At 44.3% G+C, this 27,748-nt stretch overlaps 1 protein-coding gene across 1 annotated transcript in view; it reads right to left on the bottom strand.

Annotated features, from left to right (window-relative positions):
* The window catches only part of T265_11016 (hypothetical protein), a gene marked incomplete at both ends in the record, with an annotated part of 65,935 nt that overhangs the window by 10,948 nt on the left and 27,239 nt on the right, over positions 1–27,748 (bottom strand). Inside the window, 13 exons of the mRNA XM_009177553.1 lie at positions 2,154–2,274; positions 4,409–4,473; positions 6,466–6,772; positions 9,003–9,070; positions 11,159–11,380; positions 13,984–14,214; positions 16,413–16,589; positions 16,792–16,825; positions 17,985–18,119; positions 18,673–18,772; positions 20,333–20,426; positions 20,538–20,649; positions 23,462–23,580. Coding sequence (XP_009175817.1) covers positions 2,154–2,274; positions 4,409–4,473; positions 6,466–6,772; positions 9,003–9,070; positions 11,159–11,380; positions 13,984–14,214; positions 16,413–16,589; positions 16,792–16,825; positions 17,985–18,119; positions 18,673–18,772; positions 20,333–20,426; positions 20,538–20,649; positions 23,462–23,580 — 1,785 coding nt within the window. The remainder of the gene's footprint in view (positions 1–2,153; positions 2,275–4,408; positions 4,474–6,465; positions 6,773–9,002; positions 9,071–11,158; positions 11,381–13,983; positions 14,215–16,412; positions 16,590–16,791; positions 16,826–17,984; positions 18,120–18,672; positions 18,773–20,332; positions 20,427–20,537; positions 20,650–23,461; positions 23,581–27,748) is intronic.

Genomic DNA, 27,748 nt, shown 5'->3' with positions numbered 1-27,748 from the left:
CCTCGGGGGGGGGGGTGGTTACCTACAGCTGGACTGAGGTTTTGTGATGCGCAGTCGGTTTGCTTATTACTGAAATGGAACCAAATAGCAGGTTCTTATCATTGCGTGTACTGGTGTAACGGTGATACTACTGATGGGGAGGCACGCGAGTAGTATGTGTTCGTAGAATTTCGCTTTGCATCTATTGGAAAAGGGAGATCTGTTGCGGAATTTGTGGAGCCACTTTGTAACATTTGCTTGGATTTGACCGACAAATGAGTGGAATCAATAACTCTCCAGGAAAGTTCAAGAAACCTCGTTCGGGAGAAGATCGGTGTCCAGTTTTTGTAACTAAGATGCAGATTAGAGTTTTGCTTCCCCGTTCAATGGTCTGTAACTGGTCAGTTGGCATTTCCGAATAAGTAACTCTGCAGCGAAGGCCTTCTTCCTTTCACCGGTAGACTCAAATAAGTCCCGGCTGAATTTCCCGTTTATAATTCAAATGAGTTCCCGTTAAAACCAAATTAGTGTAAAAATGAATGTGGCTCACGAACGATCGCCTTCATCATCATCCATCATCATCATCATCATCATCATCATCATCTTCATCATCATCATCTTCATCGCCGTCGACGTCAAACCAATCTTTTTCAAATGGACCCCCGAAAAACCCGTTATTGACATTTTATCCACAAGGGAAGTTGTTGGGGATGTCAGTATCCCCAAAAGCGGCTTATTTTCAGAGTTATTGCCAAATTATTTTCAAAGATTTTTGAATTTTTAAATTTCGCGCCTTTTCCGCCATGTTCCACCTCAATCCGTAAAGACCGCGCTCTTTTCCTATTGGCCGGTTGTAGTAGCTGCTTCGGTGTGTCAGAGAGTTTACGCGTGTGTGTGTCCGTTCGTCGTTCCACCATCGACCTGACATGTGACTTGAGTGGCTGATTGGATGTGTGTCCGATTGGTTGGCTCGTGTGAGCGCTGTGGGTTGACTGGATATGTGACTCAGTTGTTTTGCTTGCCTGCCACGAAAGCGGACCAGTTTGGCCGCGTGTACCCAATACACCCGTGTCCGTACTTACGCGTTCTTCTGACTTACTGTGAACTACAATACCAGTTATACTTTCTGTGCATTAATTGACACAGCGCTCCCCAAGGTCGCTCGATATATATATATATATATATATATATATATATATATATATATATATATATATATATATATATATATATATATATATATATATATATATATATATATATATATATATATATATATATATATATATATATATATATATATATATATATATATATATATATATATATATATATATATATATATATATATATATATATATATATATATATATATATATATATATATATATATATATATATATATATATATATATATATATATATATATATATATATATATATATATATATATATATATATATATATATATATATATATATATATATATATATATATATATATATATATATATATATATATATATATATATATATATATATATATATATATATATATATATATATATATATATATATATATATATCGAGCGACCTTGGGGAGCGCTGTGTCAATTAATGCACAGAAAGTATAACTGGTATTGTAGTTCACAGTAAGTCAGAAGAACGCGTAAGTACGGACACGGGTGTATTGGGTACACGCGGCCAAACTGGTCCGCTTTCGTGGCAGGCAAGCAAAACAACTGAGTCACATATCCAGTCAACCCACAGCGCTCACGCGAGNTGGATTCAAAGTTAGAAGCCACGACCGACATCGAGCTCAGAAACCCACCATCATACAAGTGATAATCGTTACAGGCTGATGAACAGGCATTATCTGTTGTAGAGACTTCGCTGAGACCGACGGATAGACGTCATGAAAGTGATGATGAAAGTGAAACCGTGCAAGGTCCTTGTATGGTTGAAAAGTGAGTTCGCCAGTATATTTGTTTGCCTAATACATACCCAGTCTGGCGAAAGGATTCAGTCTAGAACTGACCGCAATTATTGTGGATTTATCCAAATATTATCGTAAACTGGTGAGTTTATCGTCAAGTTTACTTCTGTGACACCAACAGGATAACCGTCAGTGAATAAACCAAAGTAAGGAAAGAAGTGAAATTCCTTGAGACCCACCTGTCGTCTAAGCCGATTGATGAGGTCCCTAGGAGAGACCAGGATCAGACGACCAAGGCATTCGGCAACAACCAGGCGAGTACCCTCTTCGGGTAAACCAGAACTAGCCATCAGTAGACACCTGGGAACGAAAAATATGGCAACTGAATAAGAGCTAAACAAAGAGACTCACTTTATGCTGTCGATGATGATGACATCCGCGAACAACATAATTATAAATTCACCTCGGCTGCTTCATTGCAATCGATCAATGGAGCTTACTAGCTAACGGAACAGCTTGACGGCCACGTCAGCAAACTTGTAGACTAAGGTACCCGTGCATGTTACTGTCCAAAAATAGGAGAAGGTAAATCGAAGTGAAGGATTTCCCCGGTAGGGCAACCATCAATCTGGTTACCCATACATGAAAGTCTGCCAAGCAGTTGGTGGCAATTCTCGGAAGAATGGATGAAAAGCGATTAAGTTTGAGCACAAATTTTCAAATGTGATTTACACGTTGCAAATTATTAAAGAAGTAGAGACATCGGAAAGTATACTAAAGCTCTTTTAAGAGGGTTTTATCCTCAAAAACACAGTGGAAGAATTGGTAAGGAATAGCATCCGGAATCTTGAAAAAATAAGTCAGAAAAACGAAAAACTGGCAACGGTTGGAGACAGAAGTAGAGCCACATTTACGAATGGGAGGAACATCGTTGGACACAGTGAGTAAAGGTTGGTCTGAAAGTAAGGGAAAATTCTGTTTCCGCAGGACAAGACAAAGTGATCACGGAAACCAAGGATGTTAAAAAAGGATTAATACTCCCCGAATCCGGGGACCGCAACTGGGCTGCCGACAGACGAATTTGGTACGAAAATTCAGACAGACGGTTACGCTAGCAAACGCCTCAGTGCTTTCGAAGATCGGTGCGCTGGGAGATAAGTGTACTTCTACTGCATCTTCACTAAATCCTGATTGGGAAGATGAAACTGCATTAGGAATGAAACAACAACGATGGTGGTGCTGTTCAACAATTCTCTGCAAGTGCTGTGCTGCCTTGCAGATTGCAGCGGGGTGTGCAAAGGCTGGAGTTACTCCGTCCCCATCGCGAACGAAAGCCCGGGTCGCTGGGGATTTTAACCGTAGCAAAATTCCAGTTATTCAATAAATGGGAAGCTGAAGCGCATGGTTTTATTAGGGATTTGCGAGAGTCCGATGAAACTTAATAGGGAAGAGGGAGGGCATGTCGACGAATCGTTAGGTCAGGGTTGAAGTTGCAAGTTGCAACATAGATGAAAACGGGAGTGAAAGCACATCAAAGAAAACGGAACAACCACCGTCAGTGCATTGCCCATAATAACAAATAAATTATAGTTCAAGAGTAATACCTTTTCGGTGTATAGCTGCCATGCCACCCGAAGGGGAGTACGAGAGCTGAGATAATGCCGAGTTATCCGGGCACAGACAGAATCAGTTGAGATGCAGAGAATGGGTTCGAACAACAAGCCTCCTAGTCACTAATTTGGCGCCACTGAGCTATTTGGAGTTAGTTCATAGTATAGATCGAAAAACGAAGAAATAAGACTGGAGGCAAATTGAGGGTAAAGGGAAGCCTGAACCGAATGGAATGGAAAATTTCAAATAGAATACGAGTGAGGCTGCCGTTATTGATTGATTGATAGCATGTCGGTAGCAGAATCTGCTTTTAGAGTTATGTCGATCATATTTTAGGGTATGAAACCGCCAATGTAGCCAACTGTAGTGCGGGTGCAGAAACTTAAACGATCTGTGTAACGAGACTATCTTAATCCATAGATGAGAAAGTGGTCCGATTGATTCAAGGTTTAGTTGACGTGTAAAATAAGGGACTTGGAACAGCTAACAAAAGAATGTGAACGAAACCTGAGGGAAACAAATGAGTATGTAGATAAGGTATAACTTGAAAGAAAATTATGGTGATCGAGAAAAGTTAGGGTACTTTTGATAGCCAGCCAGATTGGAGGTCCTGTGATCCTCTATGCACTTTGCTGGTGGCACTGCAAGAAATTGTCACTAACTGATGTCAACGTCGTTTGTGTAGTCAGTTTTTGCCAGGAATGTTTGAATATAAGGAGATACATGTACCTCAAAATGAATCTGGCGGTTTGGTATCACGTCTTCTCTTAGTGTACTCTAGTTTTGCTCGAAGGTGGTTTGCAGTCGCATGGGATTGGTCAACAGTGAAGCCGGGGGTGAGACAAACATTGCAAATGTCGCAGCAGCAAACAAGGCAACTCACCAGATATCATCCAGATGCTTTTTCAATAAAGCACTCGTGCTGTATCCGGCCAGATGCACCAAAACCTGTCAATGAGAAGACTCCTTGTGAACTCATCAATCATATTGAGTAGATGCTAAAAGGGGACACTGAGCGGAATTCAGAATTTGTGTGATGATCTGTTGTCATTTTCATTAGACCCGTTCAAATCACCAGATCTGAGCCAAGTTTGCCATGAGAAAACAAAATACGAGAGAGATCTGTGGAGCTGAACTCAATAATGCTAACGAAGAGCCAGAGGCTCACGTTTTTCTGTCTGGTGGATGAAATGTAACAACAGTAAAACAGGTCGTGAGCGGATTTATTTCTTTCATCGAATAAAAGTCCAACAACTAACTTAGGTTCAATTGACCTGCGTGAGAATCGCCACAAGAAAACTGACCGAAAAAGGTGTTGTTAGGTGGAGACTGGCGGTGTGTTGAACCATCAGCAGGACAAATGTCAAGCCCTGGCTAGCTTGCGAGGCTTAGCAGGAAATCAAGAACAACCGACTCGAGCATAGTTTGCTTTGGAGTCAACAATGGCCGTTCTAATTCATCTTTTAGGCGGTTGTGTAAGAAGTAAAGTCAAAAAGCATCCAAAAAGAGAACTGGCATGAGCCGCAGTTACTCCACATCTATTTGGGTAACCTGATTTATCCCAGATACAAAAACAGCACTGTTGATGAGGTGAACGCTATGGTCCAACGACCGAACGTCATTCTTCACCTTTATACAACCCAATAACAAAGAACATTTGCAAAGAAACACGCCTATCACTGAGATAATACACTACCAACAAGTTTATCTCTCTATTCAGAAGGATAAACTAAGTGAATTTTGAAGCTGTGTAGTCGAAACCGAGTATGGCAGGCTAATATTCTGTTAAAACCAATACCAAGAGATATGGGAAGTGTGGGTGGCGGTTTGGTATCACGTCTTCTCTTAGTGTACTCTAGTTTTGCTCGAAGGTGCTTTGTAGTCGCATGGGATTAGTCAACAGTAAAGCCGGGGGTGAGGCAAACATTGCAAATGTAGCAGCAGCAAACAAGGCAACTCACCAGATATTATCCAGATGCTTTTTCAATAAAGCGTTTGTGCCGTATCCGGCCAGATGCATCAAAACCTGTCAATGATAAGACTCCTTGTAAACTCATCAACCATATTGAGTAGATGCTAAAAGGGGACACTGAGCGGAGTTCAGAACTTGTGTGATGATCTGTTGTCTTTATCGTTAAACCCGTTTAAATCACCAGATCTGAGCCAAGTTTGCCATGAGACAACAAAATACGGGAGAGGTCTGTGGAGCTGAACTCAGTAGTGCTAACGAAGAGCCAGAGGCCCACGTTTTTCTGTCCGGTGGATGAAATGTAACAACAGCAAAACAGGTCGTCAGCGGATTTCGTTCTTTCGTCGAATAAAAGTCCAACAACTAACTTAGGTTCAAGTGACCTGCGTGAGAATCGCCACAAAAAAAACTGACCGAAAAGGTGTCGTTAGGTAGAGACTTGCGGTGTGTTGAACCATCAGTAGGACAAATGTCAAGCCCTGGCTAGCTTGCGAGGCTTAGCAGGAAATCAAGAACAACCGACTCGAGCATAGTTTGCTTTGGAGTCAACAATGGCCGTTCTAATTCATCTTTTAGGCGGTTGTGTAAGAAGTAAAGTCAAAAAGCATCCAAAAAGAGAACTGGCATGAGCCGCAGTTACTCCACATCTATTTGGGTAACCTGATTTATCCCAGATACAAAAACAGCACTGTTGATGAGGTGAACGCTATGGTCCAACGACCGAACGTCATTCTTCACCTTTATACAACCCAATAACAAAGAACATTTGCAAAGAAACACGCCTATCACTGAGATAATACACTACCAACAAGTTTATCTCTCTATTCAGAAGGATAAACTAAGTGAATTTTGAAGCTGTGTAGTCGAAACCGAGTATGGCAGGCTAATATTCTGTTAAAACCAATACCAAGAGATATGGGAAGTGTGGGGAATGACAAGAGAGAACTGCTGCAAGACACAGAAAAGCTTACTTCGCGCAAGGCTTGAAGCATATGGTAGAGTTGGTGTTGATGTCCAACCCCACTGGGATCACCCTGTGTGGTGGTAGTGTGCACTGATGCCACTTCGGATATTCGTGCAACCAAAATTGGTAGAAGTGATTGGGGTTGACCGACAACAAGTCGACCTAAGCCCAATGCGGCAGCCGGTCTAACCTCTTCAATGACTGACACGCCATTTGCTAAAACTGGACCTCCTGGAATACTCGAAGTATGGGAAGGTTGAGCTGACAGGGTAGAGATGAAGATTTCGCGGAGATCTTTCCGATCGCTCAAGTCCCTAAGCATGAATACAACCGAACAATACGGTTAGTGGAGAGTTTTTCAAGAAATGTTCTACGCTATGCATTGTTGAAACTACCGCATCACCATGAACGAATTTTGCCCTACGGCAGGTAGCTGAATTTTCATTCTCTGAACCATTTTCAGATATATAGAACGCTGTTTTCTATGCATCTGTTACCTATCAAATATATCGTTTGGTGCACCGTCTACCACAGAGCGCCACCACCCCATAATGGAAGAAGCGCCGTCATGCACCCGAGGCCCGATAGAAAGAGCATTATTGCAGGAATCTGACGTCCGTTCGTTGCAATGACAGGCAACGGACCGCCAGATAGCAGATAGCAATGCAGCACCAGTGGTGAGTGATTACCACTTGGAGTGTTCAGCTCTGCGTAACCCACGTAGATGAGAAGGCGGTTTTACTTTGTCTCAGTTGGTTGAACGAGTGTCAGATAGTCAGAAATGGGCTTTATAAAAAAGGTGAAGTTTTTCACGATTTCCTTTGGAAGATTGAAAGAATTCACGAACCAACTTGTTAGACTTTTGCTGGAGTTGACTCCGTCAGATTCTGCTTTCCGTGAAATGCTGTGCTGTTGAAAAAGCGACCTGGGTGGTTGGTCCTGCAGGATAGTTCACTCAGCGGAGCGTTTTGATGGGGACGCAGTTGACTGATCGGTCACGTATCAATGTGATGAAGGATACTCTACCGCGGACAACAAAATGATTCAGCCACGATATCAGATTCTTAATGATGATTGTGAAAAACTGGACATACCACTTATTTGCACACAAGCAGTGGAACTTCCCCATAGGACGTAAGTGTTCGTGAACTATAGAACTGAGAGTTGGATGATGATGCTAGGTTGATATTCTTTTATGAATACTCCTGCAATGAGTAAAACGAGTGAAATGTGACCGAATAGGACCGAACAGATAAGACCACAAATCAGCCCCCCCGGCACTCGTATGTATGAGACTGGTCCAGCCGCGAGTGCTTTTTCAACTCAAAATTATCACCTCCAACCGAGTTCTTTGATCTGAATCCGGACGACTTTTACCCCGCCTAATAAACGGTGTTAGGAACAAATGAACCACCCATAATTCAAGGGCTCATCTAGGTTTCATGTGAGGATACCCAGCATTAAGTGTATTCCGGATCGGACAGGCGTGGGTTCATTATGAGACCACAACCATGACATGACCAACAAACGATTTCAATCTCTACACAACGAAGAACATTCGGTGCATTTTAAAAAGATGATTTCATACTAAGATGTTGTGCCATGAATGGGGTAGACGGCCCCCATTTCCTATGCCCCACATCGACCAATCCGTCCGTCCTTATAGCCATTTCGTTTCCGGTTTGTAGAACTTGAAAAACGTGAATAACTGATCGTCAAGCCCCTGCTGATATTGCTTTCTCAAACATATTTCTTAGCCCTATTTTCTAAACGAGGATATCGACAAGATACGGTTGTTTATATACTCCTCCGTGCTCAAGGTGGTTGAATTAAACCTCCTAAAACCACTGGGGTATTTTGTCTCTCCTGTGAATCGGAACTGTATCTTTGGCCGTGCCTGACGGAAACTGCTGTTGTGCACTTTCTAAGCTAATGATCATCATCATCGACATGACATCAGTGTTCAACACCGATGCTTCACTGCCGTACCGATGTGGAATGAGAGTATTGTTAGTTGTGTAGGTCATGCTTGTACGAGGGCTGGGATATTGCCAGGGCGCCCACACCTAGACAGGAGGACGATTAGGGTCCTCAACCAAAGCCTTTGACTCAAAAGCCTAACCGCAAGGCAGCGGTGTTTGGCGGGAAATGCAAATGCATTACCATTTCTACGGAACAAGTCGCCACATGTTCCAACCCCCAACCTGGAGGGCCAGGAGACTGTGTTCGTCAGACCTCTAACCATTGACCAACCTGGTATGAGAGACTCTGTGAGTGTCGCGAGACACTCTCCAGTATAGCTCAATGGATCGCTGAGGTGCGCAAACCGTCACACCACGATAAGGTCCAGTCTCTTCGTGACGGACTAATGATCAGACTTAGGAGGAATCTTTCTTGGGGTTACAGTATTAGCTAAAGGGCTAAGGTAAAGCTGCATCATTTTAGTTTCAATTTGCACTGAAAACTGGAGATTTAATGATGTCAAATGTTCGTGATACGTACTGAAAAATAAAAATAAAAAACCAACAGAGTAAAAATACCTACACTTTCCGTCCCAATTCGCCGAGGATTAAGAGATTCAAATAGATTTGGGTGACCGAGGAGTCCTGGTTCTGCAGAATGGGAAAAACAATGGGCAAGTAGGCGACTGCCAAGCATCTGCAACACTGATAGGGTGAATTGAGGATTAAAAATCACTAACAAGCTGAGCACAGTACCCCCATTACCTGGCTTTCTGGTCACTGTTTTTTGTTACGTGTCAGCTCTTTGCAGAGAACAGGCAGCTAAAAATAGACTCGCCTCTCGATAAGGATACTTCTACCGAAAAGCCCAATTGTGTACAAGACGGAGTGGGTTCTCAATTCAGGACAGTCAGGCGCAGTTAGATCCCCAATTATGTGTTGTTAAAGCACCTCAAGAACGGTATAACCAGACCGGTGCGGCCGAGTCAATCTGGCGAGCTTCTCGCAGTAACCCAATGCATTTCGAAGAGCAAGAGACACTAAACATGGCGTCACCGTTACGCATAGATGCATGATGCAGTCATGAGTTCTAGAATAAACGTGCTGAGCAGCGAGCACAATTTGAGTAAAAAGAGACATCTGTAACGCGCTGGTAATTTAATGATACGACAGGCAACTTGGATATACCTATGTGCTGGAAAAACACTACGCAATCGACACAAGTTCTGAGAAACTACTGATATTCCCAGTATGCCAGGCTGGAAGCTTTTGCTTGAAGTGCTACACCTTATTTGACGCAGCGGTCTTGTACGCAGTGAGAATCACTCCCAGTTTCTGGAGAAAAACAACTGCCCGTTCAAGGGCAGTAGGGCGGTTTGGGTGGAACTAATTTATGGAGCGTGGCACATGGTAGTTCAAATACAGTGAACAATAAGCCAGATATCAGAGTCGCCACAGCTCGTTTCTGCCTACCATGCATTGCCTACGAGTTGAATTTGAACGGCTCGCGAAGGCGAACAGTGTTGCTTTGCTGCTGCAGCGGCACACCCTCAGCGGATCCCAAGACAAGTTCATTGAGGACGTGAAAAGTTGCTGCACAAGGTTCAAGGTGACCTAAACAGGTGTACCGACACACAAACTAAACCCAACCGACAAACGCGCCGATACCGTCCCTCCGGTCCCCGAGAGTTTTCTTGACCGCCTTAGCGACGACAAGGTGGAATCCCCATTTAATCCACAATTCTATTGCTTACCACACTAGTCGCGCCCATCGAGCAAGTCGACTAAGGTTACGCATGCATGCTCAGTGCCTCCGCTTTATCCGCCAAGCCTACACTCGTTCACCAATATGAAGCTAATTTCTTTGCCGCAGTGAGCACAGGTCATCAGGATATCGATCCAGCAATCCATTGATCTGTTTTTGGCTCCATAATGTACGTGTAACTGTTTGGTCGATGAAGCGTTTGCTTTCTTGTTTTGTTCAGTCCCAGACAGCCTCTGAGTGAACATCCCTAATTCATGGCTGACGTTTGAGCACTATTCAACCGCATTGAGATAATTCAGATCGACCGGTGTGATTGAACTGCCATGTCTTGTTTTTTGGCCCGACTGGCTTCCCCTTGTGCTAGTGCTGTGTGAATACTTCGCCCTCGGAAAGAAAATACTCGTCCGTTCTACATAATGAGAATCACTCAGTAGATCATACCTGACAGCAGCTCTATTGGCCCCAATGTTATTGAAGTGATTATTCCCGTTCATGAAACTATAATATCCTTGGCACTGATGTTGAGCGATCAATGACACAGTTGTACACATCGGAAAGTATATCGTCCACAACAATGACGAAGTTAGTCAATGAATGAGGTCTTCTCAAATACTTTTGTGAACAATCACGGGCGGACTTGCAGAACTTGCATGCAATTACGAACCATTGCCTCGAGGGGGAGGAGGAGAAGGGGACATCTTCACAGTAATGTGGTAGTATTATTAGAGGATAATCAGTACAGCAGAACGATCAATTACATTATACGCAGTTTAGTTAGCTAACCTCGAACTGCCTTTTCTGGAGAGGTTATGAGACGAATAAAGAGAAGCATACTACACAGTTCTCGCCTATACCTATCTTCCCGGGTAACTTATAGACAAATACGGTTAGACTCAGCGCTCGATTTTGAATCGTAAGGTGGCCACAAATTAAAAAGAAAGTTGAAGATTGGATAACAAGTTCAGATATCTTACCCTGACGGCTGCAATTAGGCGGTCTACAGCGACACCAACGGATGCGACCGAAATGGAAGCTGTACTAGAGGAGGACACAGTAGGCAACTCGGCTAGCAGTTCGGCCACGCACTGAGCAAGACTAGGTAGGGCGTCTCGATGAAGGAGGAAGAGGGAGGTAGAACCCGAAACCACCAACAGCCCACTGCCATTCAGTGGAGCCAGGAGCCGCGACAAGAACAACTAAAATAAGGCAAAGAGACCGGGAGCCGCGACAAGAACAACTAAAATAAGGCGGGGAAAGAGACCGAAGAGGTTATTACACATTCAGTGAATTTTCAAAACATCGGACGAAGGTGCGATGACGACACGAATGGAGCGGAACAGTTCGCGAGAGATTCTTAAAAATGGAAGACAATCTTGCTTCTAAAAGTGAGCACAATGAGCACATTACGCAGCAACTCAGCCTACTTCACACTATGCCCCCCCCCCCTAAATTGTAAAATAATGATCTTAATAACGAGCGTCACTCATTTTGGAGAAGTTGGGCAATGGGAAACGTACAACGTGAACCCATCGCCAAATCGAAAATGTGCTTTTTCATACACCAAAGTGAACGCTATCGAACAGTTGTCAGAAGTAGAGGCAAATGGTGATCTGCGTCCATTCAGAATCCCTAATTTCCTAAGACTCACGAATCGGGACATTCACGATACAGCAAGAGTGTCTTCGAGGCCAGTAGCTACGAAGTTGTCTCTATCATATTTTCGGATTGCTTTTACAGACTACTGAAATTTGGACGCTGTTTCTAACAGCAACATTGTTCTCTCCGTATGGCGACCGCAAACTCAAGTGGAGTGAATTTTCTTTGTTTCTATGAAAGATAACCTTGCTTACAGAACATCCAGACTCTTAGTAACCGTGTCGAGGAGCGATGTAGTTGCTTACTCTCGGAACATTAAGGCCTGGTAAGAAAACAAAAGCAGATTTCCACCCACAAAGGTAAAGTAACCAGCGTAGAAACGTAGAAATGAAAGTCGCGTAAAACCAGCTTACAACACACGCAATACACCAGTACTACACCAAACCGGGCATGAGTAGGTGAAGTAATGTTGCTAATTTCACTCGTCACCCCACTCATTTCCTCACTTGGCCATCCGTCAATGTACTGGTGACCTTATTCTGGGTACACTGTTGACCCGACACAAGTAACTGGAACGTCTCAAACTGTGGATGTCTCAGTCACGTATACTTGTCTAGGCCTAAAAGCGTGCAGTGGGAACACAGATGAGATGTGACCAGTTGTTTTACAGCATACCGACAGTTTGACAGCGTAGAGTCTCACTGGTGAACTCAGAATAGTATGAGACCCAGCTTATGATGTCTACACAGATTTATCAGCATCATTAGATAAATAATATCAAGTGCACGAAAACTGTTGTCGACAAATTCTGACTAAAGCATCAAGTGAAACGGATCGACTATAATTTTCCCAGTTGAGGGTGTATTCTTCGTTGGTTGAAAACCACTATTCTATGTTGAAGATATCACAAGTCAACTGGCTTTGAGTTGCATCATTTCATCAATAGAAATTCTTCTTATTGTTTCGAAGCAGTGTTAGGACTGATATTCTCTACTTTTTATGTTTCTCACTTTATTGTATTCGCAGTCTTTTGTGTGTGCGTCATTAAGCCCCATCGACTTGATCTGACAAAAAATGGGATAATAATGAACAAATCGGAACTGTCACAGTTTGGCCACAGCCAATGTTTAGATTTCGCAAGTCATTCCCTGGCCAAAAACTATCGAACAAGGCTACACGATGGCCTCAACAATTCCTGACGTGCTCGAAATGTCCGATCGACCTAAGGAAAATCGAAGTGGCTGTAGTGTGGTCATTTGCGACAGGAGGGAGAAAGAAGTGAAGAGGATGGTTCGACTGGAGAGTTTGATCATTTAGTAGCAACTGTTCAACGGCGCGCTGAGGCAATCTGAGTTCAAACTTTGAAATGCGAGCTGAGATATCTAAATTTCAAGATCCATTGGGGGAAAAGCTGATCAAACTGCCTAGGGAGCTCCCTTCAACTCGAAGCTTGTGTGCTGTTAAAACTACACACACCAATGCAAAGGTTCGGAAAACCTTCCAAAGGACTTTAGGTATAATCGACAACATTTAGGACGATGCCAGTGGAGCCTACTGGTATTTGTAGGAACTTGGAATGTGAATGACAAAAGCCCACGGACCATAGCATTTGTTGTGCATTTTCATTGTTTTCACCATCATCACGACACACACATCACACAACACCAGATGATAACACTGGTGATTCACTGCCATGCAACTATGTCAATTTAGTTGAATAAAGCTCTATTGTTGGGAAGACAAACTGGGTAGGGAAAGGAAAGGGACCTATGGCAAGCCTAAAACGAAATTCTGAGGTGCCTATATCTCCAACACTCAGTTAGACAAACTGGACAGAAAAGGATCGACAGCGTGAACGCCATTGGCTTCGGTCAGCTGTCAAGTCTCTATTGAAATGTATATACAGAATGGCCACCTTCGACCACCTGAATGATCTTCTTTCTCTAAACCGGTGATGAACAGCTTGAACAAGATGAATTCACAGTGAGGTTTGTGTATGGAACGATGGATTCGAAAGCTAAAGATAGAAGATAGCCACTAACTGTGGAAAAGATGCTTTCAGCTTATGCCATAGCTACGAAACTAATCACCAGAACTAGCACTTGTTGAGACATGCTCATCGCTCCCGATAATCACCTAACAAATACTTCACTGAATTTGTTTTAAACGTTAAAGTAGACAACTGCACAGCGGTGAGACCCACCGTCATGATTCCGCCTTGTTCCTGCCCACTTCGAATCGCGCGTCGACCAATTGCGCGCATGAGACGTAACATAGCCCCCAATGCTTGTCCTCGCAACAGCGGAGAGTGGGCCAATCCGATGACGGGTTGAACAAAAGCATTGGTAGTTATGAACTGGGTGATACGATCATCCAGACCATTATGTTCTGCACTGAATGATTCCAAAAGCAATGATACCAGATGGATAGCCAGCTACAACAGAAAGGGGATTGGTCCGGGTGAACAGTTACCAAATAAAATGTGTAAGAAACCTGTAGGTCAGACGGAAATTTTGTTCACAGATAAGTCAGTTTGGATAAGACTAAGATTTTCCATCACACAGCTCCCTGTTGAGCAACATGCTTCCGAGCTGAAAATAGATCATCACCATCATCACCGACAGCAACACCAGATGAAGATTCTGGTGCTTCTGCGTCGCGCAACAATGTTATTTCATTTGAATAAGGCCTTATAACATGAAGGAGGAAATGGGACGAGAATGGGGCCTAGGGCTAGTCTACAACAAACACCTCCAACACTCAATCGGACAAACTTGGGATAAAATGACAGCATGAACGTCATTAAAATCTATTAGCCACCATATAGCTTAGCGCCTCCAGTCAAGCACAGGGTGGGTCATGAGGACCCCATCCTGGAAGCCGAACAACACAAACTGCACCCAAACTTTTCGTAAGATCATTCCCTTCTGCTATGTTATATTCTGTCCGACTGAGTTTCCGTTACTCCAAAGTAGGCACGAAAAACAACGCTCGTCTTGGCAGCCGGATACTCGACATGATTCATGGTCAATCCATCTTAGCTTTCAATGTTGAATGCATTCTTTGAGTGGAGTGCCATCTGCTTCACCAGAGACTCATTTCCAGATCATCTTATTGCGAATTTGCTGGTTAAAACCGATTCCATTTATATTTCTGAGATGTTGTTGGTCAAAGACTTGAAGATGTCTCAGATCCTCTACCTGAAGCAACCAAGTTTCACAGCCGTAAAATAACAACTCGCACTATAGATCGACCTACGCGTCCTTTGAGACCCAGCGATATGCCTTTTGATACCAGAAGTGGAGCAAATTTGGAAAAACAGCATGAACGTCATTAAAATCTATTAGCCACCATATAGCTTAGCGCCTCCAGTCAAGCACAGGGTGGGTCATGAGGACCCCATCCTGGAAGCCGAACAACACAAACTGCACCCAAACTTTTCGTAAGATCATTCCCTTCTGCTATGTTATATTCTGTCCGACTGAGTTTCCGTTACTCCAAAGTAGGCACGAAAAACAACGCTCGTCTTGGCAGCCGGATACTCGACATGATTCATGGTCAATCCATCTTAGCTTTCAATGTTGAATGCATTCTTTGAGTGGAGTGCCATCTGCTTCACCAGAGACTCATTTCCAGATCATCTTATTGCGAATTTGCTGGTTAAAACCGATTCCATTTATATTTCTGAGATGTTGTTGGTCAAAGACTTGAAGATGTCTCAGATCCTCTACCTGAAGCAACCAAGTTTCACAGCCGTAAAATAACAGCTCGCACTATAGATCGACCTACGCGTCCTTTGAGAACCAGCGATGTGCCTTTCGGTACCAGAGGTGGGGTAAATTTGGAAAAAACAATTGTCTTGCCGTCAGAGATAATGCTACTTCCGAAATACGTATAGCCTTCCACAGCATCGACTGCAACTCTTTGAATTCTTAAATGGATGTTTAAAAACTGTGTCCCGCACCATGCATGACTTTGCATTTTGTCGCAAATGGAGACACACAAGCAACATGGACTGAAGAAGGTCTCCTACGAAAGCCATTTCCGGCTAACGCAACGCAGTCAGTACAGTACAACCGAAACTCATGTAGAGATTGCCCTCAATTAAAAATTACGCCGCTAGAAGGATCGTCTAAGATGAATGAAGTGTATCGAGATGGCTACTTTCATCAGCTTTCAAAAGTACGATAACTTTGATAAATGAACACAGCGCAGTCGCAAACCGATGTGGCAGTACCGCTGTACAGGACACGAATGTTACTGCTATCGGAAATGAAGATCACAATAATGCAAAACCGAGGTTCAGATGGATGCAAGTGTTTACGACTTATTGGAATGATGTTTTCACATTATGCATCCAAAATAACGTGTCACCTGTGGGCCTAGCATGGAAGAAGGAAGAACCACCAAAAACCCGTCATTCACCATACGATCTGCAGTGGTTCGAGTACAGAAAGATGCTCAAGAGTTCCAGCTGTGCACTACGACCTGAGATGTCGTGTGCTACTTACCGATCGATGCTGGAGAATCAGTAGTGGTTAATTGCTATAACCAACAACAAACAAATTAATGCGGGCAGTGACATAAAACCAGCAGCGATAGACCAAAACGATCGATCTAATCAAACCATACTTGGTCTTGTTCGGAAGTAAGCAGTTTTGGTAGCACTTCAAAAACCGTGTCCAAACAGTGTGGGCCAACCAGACCGGGATGCTTCGACCAGATAGTGTAAAGACAACGTAGGGTGGCCAGACGCAAAAGTCGATCATTCTTCGACAAGAAGGTAGCTAATTCGTCGGAGGCTTTTGGCTAGAGGGTAAAAGCATGTAAGGACGATTTGAAGAGAATCAATGTCTCAGTAAGCATAAAACAGGTTATGTAGAGGATCCATTCATTATCACGAAGTAGGTGTGGTCAAATAAGTTAAAGTTTAACCATTCAGCAGATAAGCCTGTTCGGCCATAAGTTTATGACCAAGAATATTCTAAAAAATTAAGTACCCGAAACTTACTAGGAATTGTCTCAAGTTCAGTGTGAATGGTGATCTGGAACGGAAATCGGAAAATCCTAAAATGAGAAACACGAGAACATCTAACCTACGATAAGCGTTTTCAACTTCACCTACGCACAGACATACAATATGATTAAAACAAGAAGCAGGGGTGTAATCATTCATCACAGTTCAATTCCGTTTGCCACTATAAACAATGTACTAAGGGAACTTGGTTCCAGCTGATACGGTCTCCGTCATCGGAAAACGGGAGGAGGATGGAAGAGATGCAACCAAGCATTGGAAGTGATGGTTCGACCAGTTACTTAGAGTTGAATCAGTCTAATTGCTTGCAGAAACGGGAGACTGGGTAGCTGCACTTCTGACAACGATCCTTAACAATGTGGGTGGATAATAGGCATCAGGGAGAAAAATGGTAGGGAACTCTTCGAAATTAGCCATCCAAAATGAACCCTAGCCTATCGGCGTAATGGTGGAAATTAAAACGAAAGTAATGTCAACCTGCGCAAAATGCAGCAAATATGGGGCACCAGAGTTCAAACAATATTACTGCCACACAATAATGCCAAACTAGATCCAGCTGCGTGTCCACAAATCGATGCACAGCTGAGTCCAAACAGCTTCTGTTTACAACTGCATCACAAGGCGATCGATGAGCCACGAAAGGCTCATTGTTGAGATCTGCTTAAATATAAACCAAATTTGCTAGTATAAGTAAAATATATAGTTCAACCGTTGCGAGAGGTCCCATAAGTGGGTGTGAGCGACGACAGAGATGTCTATCACAATGCAACCGAGCTGCCTGGCACGATTACACTAACACACTTAGTAGAACAGAACAAAGCACTCCAAGAGGCAAACGAAGAACGGTCTATGTGAACATCGGGCTTGGAATCAGTCGTAACAGCAGATGGCACCGAAGTTGGGCACATCTTCTTTACCGTCTATTTCCTCAGCCTAAACTTTTATCAGCCCAGATAATACAATTAATTTCAAAAAGCCCACTGTATACGATGGTATCCCAAGTAAACCGAAGTGAATCAAACCAAAAAGAGCGGGAGGGAAGTGAATAAGCGCTTAGGTTTAAGTTCCGAGTGACCCATAGGACGCGGACATAAACCACCACACACCAAAAACACTTCAAAAGATAGCAAGGACGGCAAAGTCACGCTACACAAAAAAACAATACATACACCGAAATGATGTGGATTGCGCGGACGGTTGTGAGGCGAGTAAGTTCGTTGGTGAGTCGACGATACAGCACTTCCAAGCATTGTTCCAAACGGTCTGCTCCAATCAAGTCACCCAGTTGATTGATGAAAACCGCACTGAATCGATGGGATAGGTCACAGAAAAGAAACATCATCAGTCGAAAGAGCTTAGTGGTGGACACAATGAGAGCGGTTTGTTGCTTCATATACACCAAGACCGACCTCGGAATAGCTGTGGTTAAGGCACGAACTTACTGACCGGAAGGCCTTTGGTTCCGATCCCTCTGCATCTCGAATGCTTCTATCTAAGCCTGGGCAGCCTGGCAGTATTTCAGCCCTCGTGGTTCCTTCGGGTGGCATGGGAACTATGGTCCCAATGGGTTTTACAGCTGAACGATTATTATTATTGGTTGCCCGTAATGTTGTATTGTTATAACAGTAACACAGCCTGGTTTTGGCGTCCTTTCGGTACACGAGTGGCACACAATACTTGGGAAGAGGTTGGTACTGCAAGTACAAACATGGACACAAACAACCGAACATGGGGACTAGTTCACGAGCTTTTGGTTAAAAAACGATAATCTTCTGGTCTAGACTGATATCTAAACGGTCGTCCAAACTTAAGAGGGCAGCCCACAATGCGCAATTGGAGTGTCTTGGTGAAACTCACGCTGAAGTCACTGCCTTCTCCTTCAGCTCAAGGTCCCGCTCGTTAGCCTCGAGTAAAGTGTAAAGTGGAGCCAACAGTGTCTGTGTTTGTCCTTCTTGACCTAAAACGACAAAAGAGACAGAGTAAGACGGGATGCATATCAACATTGAATGATTATGGAGAACACTGAGCGTAAGTGTAGCATGACAGCGACACGCCAATAATGACAGTCATGTTGCTGCTTGAGATGATGACGATGGCCAAGTCCATATGAGAAGGAGCATGACAGGGCATGTTGTGCCACCTGCGCGACTCACCCGTCAGCTTGACTAACGATAACCCTAGCTGATTAGCTTGATACAGTAGGAACGGCTTGATTGGGCAGGGTAACTTGGCAATCCGATAATAGCTAGAGGAAACCTACCATAACTGATGACTAGAATCACAGTTCCGAATCATGAACAAGAATATCCAAAACTGTTGAATGGTCGGACCGGCGACTGTAACCTATCAGTGCCAGGTCGAACTGCATGGATCATGAACAGGAATTAAGGAACGTTCACTGTCATCTGGGTGGCACACCTTGCCCACTAAATGCGTCAGTCATTAGAAGAGCTTCTGATGACAAACGATTACTGTTGATGTCCGTGATGATAGCGAGAAAATTTCCACGTTTGAAGGGTGGTGAAAAACATCCATAAACTTCTGTATGTTAACATAAAGCGCGGTGGATTACCCTGCTGGTGTTCTAAACAGAGCAACGACCTTGCATATTGAAGGTGTGATTAGCATAAGTTTGCGAGCAGCAAGTTGCGACTAGCTCCCATCAATAAAAGATCGGAACCACGATTGGGACACCACCACCTCTCGGGATATATTTACCCACTGTAACAACTATTTCGCTAGGTTAGTCGGGTGCCAAGGCTAATGCAATGAAGAGACTGTCTGTAGGATAAGCCATTTATTAAGACTAGTCAAACAATCAGTAAAGCGATTTAAACATGATTGGAATTCCCATCCACGTAACAGTCGGCATCGACACGAATGTAATGTGCACTTGCCGTCCATTGGATGCCATATTCCGAATAGAAGCCGGATCTACGGATCTTTCCGAACCATCCGATTAAGAGGTATGCCAATACGCCTGACGGGCTCCGACATTCCTCAACTGTTGACGTGAACCATGTCATGGGACGCTCTGATGGCAGAACCCCCAGAACCAGTATTTGTTTGGTGTTCAGATCCATCTGTGGATGCTGTTGCCGTGTAGCTACCGTCCGGATCAGGCGACCAGCCTGAAACCGAGAACATTCGTTTGGTTCTCCCATGTAGGCTCGCTCATGTGGCTGCAGTCCTACCTACATAAACAGCAAGACGTCGTGATCATTGGTGGCAAATTTGGGCCAAACCGCAGGCAGCACAGAAAGCAGGGAACTCGCCCTAAACTAGGTTAGTAATAAGTCAGATAAATAATGCTTCGTGAAAGTGAAAAAACCGCTTCCGTACAATTTGGTGTTCGAGTCAAACCATGACCGATGGAAACTCGAAGGTTACAACTACCGGATGGGCCTCCAACCGGTAGCGGCCTGTTGAAGACTGTTCGTCAACCTTATATCAAGGAAAAACAGAGCGAGATACGCGCCCGTGAACATCATAGGGAGAAAACGAAAAACATACATACCTAGCTGTCGTAAGTAGCATGATAGTATCTGGGTTAACTCCAATCCCTCCAGGGCAACACGATAGAATGGATCGTGCATTGCCCAAAGAGCAAGCTAAAAGGAAGAAACCAGAGGTAACCGGTAAACAAAAGGTGGTATCGAGAATGAGTGGCGATTAATTGCGTAAGCCAGGAAGAGTGTAAAAAGCAAAGGAATATCGCTCACTTGGACCAGAAGGTTTAGGTTGGACGTGAAGCATACCGGATTATGGGTGCCCAATAGTAGAACGACAAGGTTGACCATATCTATTTTTACTGTATTGTTGGTGGTAGGATCTCTGCCAGAGAATGAAGAATACATCGTACAATGATTGGTTTGCGCGAAATAGCCAGTTTTATATAAACGTCAGACTAAAGCCTAAATGAACAGGGTCTTGTGAAAAAAAACTGAGGTGCCTACCTAGAGAGAGCATCTTTGGGAGCGGCCGAAATTCAGCAAATGCGCTCAGTAACAAATCAGTGCATAACTCCTTACCAATTCCCCCCACTCAACAGCCTATCTACAGTGCTGTATTTACGCACTAATTTATCAGCTCCCGCCTCCAATGCGCAGCTAACTACCTCACCTCCCGTTTACGCACTAATTTATCAGTGTGGCAGCTACAACCACTGTACGACAAGTACGTGGTGATTACAGCTGCTGCTGCTGATGATGATGATGATGATGATGATGATAATGGTGATAACTGACACCCTTTCAGTGCATAGCCACCAGGCTACCCGACGGAACAACGGGATACTGTCAGGTTGCCCAAGCATTGACAAGAGCAGTCGAGATGCAGAGGGTGAGTTCGAACCAGAGCACTCGGTCAAAAAGTTCACGTCTTAGCTACTAGGGCAGCCCGATTTCGTTCAGAAATAATAAATCGTTCAGCTGTAGCCCCCTTTCGGTGCCTGACTGCCATGCCACCAGAAGAAAGCACGAGGGCTAGGATACTGCCACTTGCCCAAGCCTAGTCAGAGGAAGTCCATAGGCAGAGGTCGAGTTTGAATCATGGACCCTCCGGTCAGTAAATTCGCACTCTAACCACCGAGCCATCTCGTCAGATTTCGACAAAAGGTTGACATAAACTTGAAGGCTGCGTCTACCTGAGGGCGAAACCAGCCGTGAACAATCGGATATGTTTCACCGGTCTTATGGTGGAAATGATTCCTCGTGGGGGACCCAGCGATTTTTTACACTAGAGTAATGAAAAGCGGTCGTGTACAGCTGCATTAAACATGCAGTGGAATCGCTCCGTTTGGAGTTAGTGGACTAGATAATCAGCAGCCCCATCCCATTGGTCAATAGTAACCAGAATGTTTTGTGTCGAAAACTCATATGAGGAAGACAAAACAAGGGAATTCTATTCCAGTTAAAATTGATGAGTCAACAGTTATCGAGCTGCTCCATCCATCGTTCCACATTGTTGTTTTGACAAGCTTCAAAGAGTTTGTATGTACATCTCACGCTAAATTATCGACTGCATCGAATGCAGCTCGGTAAACGAGGCTGTTCACGTGACAGGATAGCCGGAGGCAGTGCGCATGACAGTAACCACTCAATATGATAGTGCCAGGTAACTTTTGGTTCAATCGCATGGGACACGTCATCATCGACAGCACGACATCATTGTTCAACACCGCCACCAGTGGAAATGAAGTAATGCATTAGCTTAGCCACACGCAAGCTTCTTCGGTTAACCGTAGATCCGTCCTATCATCATCACCACTGACAGCATGCCATCAGTATTCAACACCGATGCTTCGCTGCTGTACAACCATGATTTATTTCAAAGCCTTATTGTGAAGAAAAGAATAAAGGTTGATGGGGAAGGGACTTAGTGCTAGCTTACAACAAACATCCCGAGGTGACTGCACCTCCAGACATTTACTCAGGCAATCTGGACAGAAACTGACAAAAAGATCGCCACTGACATCAGCTGGCAGCCACATCTTTCAGTGTCTCCAACCAGGTGCGGTGAGGATCACGCGGTCCCTATCCCGTAAGACGAGTAGCACCGACAGCACCCAAACTTTTCTTGATTTCTTTCATACCCCTCTGCCAAGTCAAAGGTTAGCCACTTCTCTGCTTAAGCCACTCTGAGTTAGGCATGGGAAACAGCACTTTCTCCGGCAAACGATGGTTAGGCATACGAAGCACATGTCCCAACCAATGCAGCTTCTGGTGCTGGACACATTCTTCAATGGAAGTACCCGTTACACAACCGAAAACTCGCTTCCTAATTGCCTCGTTACGGATTCGCTGACACCAACCCACACGTCCGAGACAACAATTGTCGAACACTTGAAGACGTCTCAGGTCCGCTGCTCGAACAGGCCAAGTCTCACAGCCATACAAAAAACAGCCCGCACTATAGTTTGGTACACACGTCCCTTGAGATTCAGGGACACATCCATTTCCGTACTTCTCTTTGGCGCATAAACCATTCATCTGGAGAAGTAAAAAGTGCTTTCTGTTGTTTTAGGGAACTGGTCTTCTCGAAGAAGGAAGGCAAAAAAGTTACATTCCACCAGATTTCTCCTTAAGGAAGCAGTGCCAGAAAGATTGTGGACCTCCGGGAATACACCAATCCAGCTAATCTTTCGAGACGCAATTATAACCACTACAATAAACCAAAGCCGCATCCCTGCCTTAGTTTGGCCCCTTGCTCGCCGATGTACAGCGAGTAGGGAATGATCGGTTGTATACTGAAAGTAATAGCTTAGTTGCACTGCTATCACGATCTGTCCAAAGGTACCTATGTAGTATCACATGGAAACATCTCTGGTTGAACAGTTTATCATAGACCCACGGAGCAACTAATCTGAATAAGGTAAGGAGTTAAGTTTTCATTTGTGGCTCTAGATGGTCACTTTCTCACGACGACGGACATAATAGTCTGATAGATTAACGAAATAACAGGATAGTGGGTAAAGTACCAATAATGTGACGACGAAATCAACTTCCACAACCAATGGTCATGATGATGGCTTTGCTCAAAAGATGGTCTATCTATGAACTCTGTCAGTCAGCTGCAGGATGTGTGAGTAGCTTCCTCATAAAAAATCACGTGAACTAGTGCATAAAACAAAGCGAAAACAACTTACTGAGAGTAAGTATGTATCAGAGTGAAGATGTTGTTCAGATGCTCACCCAAATGACCTGGAAGAGCGAGTGCCAAGTCACGATTAAGCATGAACGCGACGTGTTGAATTCCAGGCGCGCCCTGAACGACAAGAGAAGTTATCGCAGAATTGTGAATGTAATCGGTTTACATACTGTAGCACCAATTTCGCCAGTTCATTGTTAAACATTGGTTGAAAACGTGACGAAGAACGGTATGGGAAAAGAGAGATTCAAGTGATGTCAAGCTAGGTTTCCTATGAGCATTAACTTAGTCTGCAAATGTGTTTACCGTAACAGAATGGAAGACGGATTAGCGTCCGAAAACATCGCTAATTCTCTTTCTCCTTAGGATGGGAATCCTCCAGCTGAGAAACACAGAATAGAATGAACACAGCCGAGCGTACCTAACTGAATCAGACAGTTGAAATAACCTCACACCACATTGATCGTCGCAGGTCGTCTTACTTGCGCCACTTCCATGGGTCCGTTCTTAGGGACCGACATAACTATTCGCCATCCAGTGTCGTTAGCTGCAGTAGCCACGTCTAACTCGATACTCCAAAATCATCATTCGAATCCCATCGCTCAGTTCATCTGGCAGTCTTTAACGTTCACACTCTGAAACCAGCTGGACAAAGAACAACTCTTCCTTTTACACTGGGTTCACTTCCTAGTGACATTTGAAAGCATTCATGACCCAAGTGCAATTGCTGAGCTGACCACCCCATAGGTCTCCTTAGGCTTTTGGTTGTGTACTTTTTGTGGTTCAGGTACCGTCAAGGCTGGTTCAACTGGAATTGGTACCTTTTAGGCAATCGGGTCGAAAGGAATGTACTGGAATGGTCGCCTGTTCATATGGGCGGTTCGTTTCACAAAGCTCGTGAAAGAATCCTGTAAAAGCATCGATAATAGCTGCCTATTCATTGTACCAAGATTGTAGCTCTGATACACCCAAAGCTACGTTTTCTGACGCTTTCAAAGCCTTGCTGCGGCACTTAGATAGTGTTGTGGTTTAAGCGGGTACGAATGCATATATAGGTATATTTAGCGCGGCTGAGACTATTGGGCGGTTGTCTACGACTGGAATCAAGATGCACAAAAAATGACGAAGTCTGCTGCAGTTATGTGCTGACCACAGACTGTTTCTGTGCAATACTAACTTCCGAAACAACTGAGGCCACCTGGCCACACTGTGCCCTTGTGACACACTCCACATCGCCAATACCTATAGGCAGCGCCGGCGAGCTGCTGATTGCGGCTCGTTCTGAAAGAATCATTGTAGATTGTAATCACACTCTTATCCGTTGCTGCAAGATGCACACAGATTCGCCATTGAGAAGCTATGAACTAACGTGGAATTTAATGTGGAGCAAACAAACTACTAAAGTGTTTTTAGACGATAAATTTGACATCGACCGGCGCAAGCAGAGTGGTGGTCGTTCTCTGACCTGGAATAAGGGTAGGAAAGATATCACCAAAAGTATGAATAATGTCAGTATGAGTCGCCTTCGAGGATAGGGTCCGCGCGATGCTCTATTGTATGGTTGAAAACGCTGCAAGGCATGGATACTAATCGATATCCGTTTCTACCCAGGTTGCCTGAATCAGTGTCTGGAGGCGTAAGGCCCTTGAAATGATTGTGATAGGCCATTGCCAGGCTTCTTACCCATCCACTCTTATTCTTTACGGCGGCGAAGCATCCGTTTTGGCTACTAACGTCATGCTACCGATGATGATGACGTCGACTTTTAATGGGAAGCAAAACTCACAACCCTAAATATTTCAGGGAGTCCTGTTTGTAGAACGGTGCAAAAGAGAAACTTCGGACACGCATTCCTCCTGGAACATGAGTCTTGGAATCCTCCTTTAAGAAAAAGTAAACAGTGTCCCCTGTCCCCGTCACTGTGGAGTTTACAAAACACATATGCTGTAATATGTTAATGTTTTCTTTCACTCTCTTCAGTCGCATGTCAGTCGAAGTAGAAACAATGTTCAACAGGTCGATTTCTGCCAATCACCTGATCAGTGCACGGTAGCCAAGCCGTTTGATTCCACTGTTTTCATGCACATAGTCTGGGTTGGTTTGATTTTATCAATAGCGCTTCGCTTATTGAAAAGACCTTCAGGTGTGTGTAGCGCAATACGGTTCGTAGTCCACTGCAGTGGGGTGACCAGGAAAGGAGTCTTTGGTGCACTCAAAGAACACATTAGGCGCTGAAAGCTAAGGTGACCGGGCCGTGTATTATGCATGTCGAATTACCGGCTGCCAAGACGAGCGCCGTTCTCCATGACTAATCCGAAGTGGCGGAAACTCAGAGGTGGATAGAATACTACATGGTAGAAGGTGGTGATATTTCGAAGAGTCGGGATGCTGTTCGCCTACCAGGAAGGATATAACGTGGCTTGCCTGAGAACACTGTAAGATACGACAGCTAACCGAAGTCAGTAGCGTTCATGTTATCCGTTTCTATTCAGACTGTCTAAATGTGCGTCGGGAGTTTAGGCCACTTAAATAAATGTTACGCTACACCTAGGTCCCTCTCCAGGTCCCACCCATATTTGTTTTCCTTTATTCAAATTAAAATGCATGGTTGCAGGGCAGTAAAGCACCAGCGTTTACCTCTGATATACTGATAATGATGATGACCTGACAGAAGGACAGGCTGGTGCCATAGGCAGTGTTGTGCTGTGCAATGGTACACCCAGAGCCCGGTGTTCACTTGCGATTTCTCAAACTTTTGAAGCCCTAAGAGCAGATTACCAATAAGAAGGTGAAACCCTGACTTACATTTTAGTTGACGCTAAATGGTAGCTACGTATAAACCGGACGACGTGTAGTAAAGCCGCCAGAAGAAATGAAGTAATGCATTAGCTTAGCCACACGCAGTCTTCGGTAAACGGTAGATTCATCATATCATCATCACCACTGACAGCATGCCATCAGTATTCAACACCGATGCTTCGCTGCTGTACAACCATGATTTATTTCAAAGCCTTATTGTGAAGAAAAGAATAAAGGTTGATGGGGAAGGGACTTAGTGCTAGCTTACTACAAACATCCCGAGGTGACTACACCCCCAGACATTTAGTCAGGCAATCTGGATAGAAGCTGACAAAAAGATCGCCACTGACATCAGTTGGCAGCCACATCTTTCAGCGTCTCCAACCAGGTGCAGTGAGGATCACAGCCATACAACAAAACAGCCCATACTGCAGCTTGATACACAAGTCCCTCGAGATTCAGGGACGCATCACTTTGACGACATTGCTATCACAAATTGAAAACGCGACCCGAGCCCTGCAGATTCGTGCACCTATCTCATCTGTCACGCTACAATCAGGACTAACACAACTTCCAAGATACGTAAAACGATCCACAACCTCCAGTACCTCTCCCTGGATTGTAAGTGGCGCGTTCAGTGACTACATGTCCACGAGCAAGACCTTACACTTTGTGGGTGCAAAGTGCATGCCAAAGGACGGGATGACTTTGGTCAGTTCATCCAAGAATACTTGCGCCTTCTCTTTCTCCTCGAAATGAGAAAAGTGTCGTCTGTATATTCCAGATCAACAAGGTTTCGTCACAGGCCATTTGATCACCAGAGTTCTGGAGGCCTTCCAGCGTTCGTCCCATGATTTCGTCGATCACTAAGTTAGATAGGAATGGAAAGACCGGGCATCCCTGCTTTGTGTACAGAAGCCTTTGGAGAGCTCGCCGTATACTCTCACACGTCCAGAAGTCTGGGAATAAAAAGATATAATTATGTTCACAAATTTCCGGGACATTTCTTGGTGGGCAACCATGTCAAGAAGAACAGACCGGTCAAACAAGTCGAATGCGCCTTGGAAATTCAGGATCATTACAACTGTGGGTCGCTTATACGTATTGCCTTGTTCTAGCACCTGACAAAGTGTGAGGATTTGGTCAACGCAACCCCTACCAGGCCGGAACCCCGCTTGCAGCTCTCGAATCAATGTTTCAGAAGCCACCGTAAGCACCAGTGACGCCGACAGTCATCGGATTCAACCTGACCCTCTGTGGTTACCACAATCACTACCATCCTCCCTTTTGGAAATGGGCACTATCGCCGACTGTCTTCAGTCATCCGGGACGGACTCCTTTTCTCCTTTTCTCTCATGAGACAAGCGCTGACTGAGGACTTACCCCCATCTTTGAACCATGCGGATGGGAGGTCATCCGGACCGGAGGCTCGCTGGCGCTTGCGAGATATATAGTCATAAACCTACCAGGCCGTATACGGTTCCAC

Source organism: Opisthorchis viverrini, assembly GCF_000715545.1.
Source record: "Opisthorchis viverrini unplaced genomic scaffold scaffold232, whole genome shotgun sequence".
NCBI classification, from domain to species: domain Eukaryota; kingdom Metazoa; phylum Platyhelminthes; class Trematoda; order Opisthorchiida; family Opisthorchiidae; genus Opisthorchis; species Opisthorchis viverrini.
The sequence above is the reverse complement of the archived record's forward strand: the minus strand, read 5'-3'. Positions and strand labels throughout refer to the sequence as shown.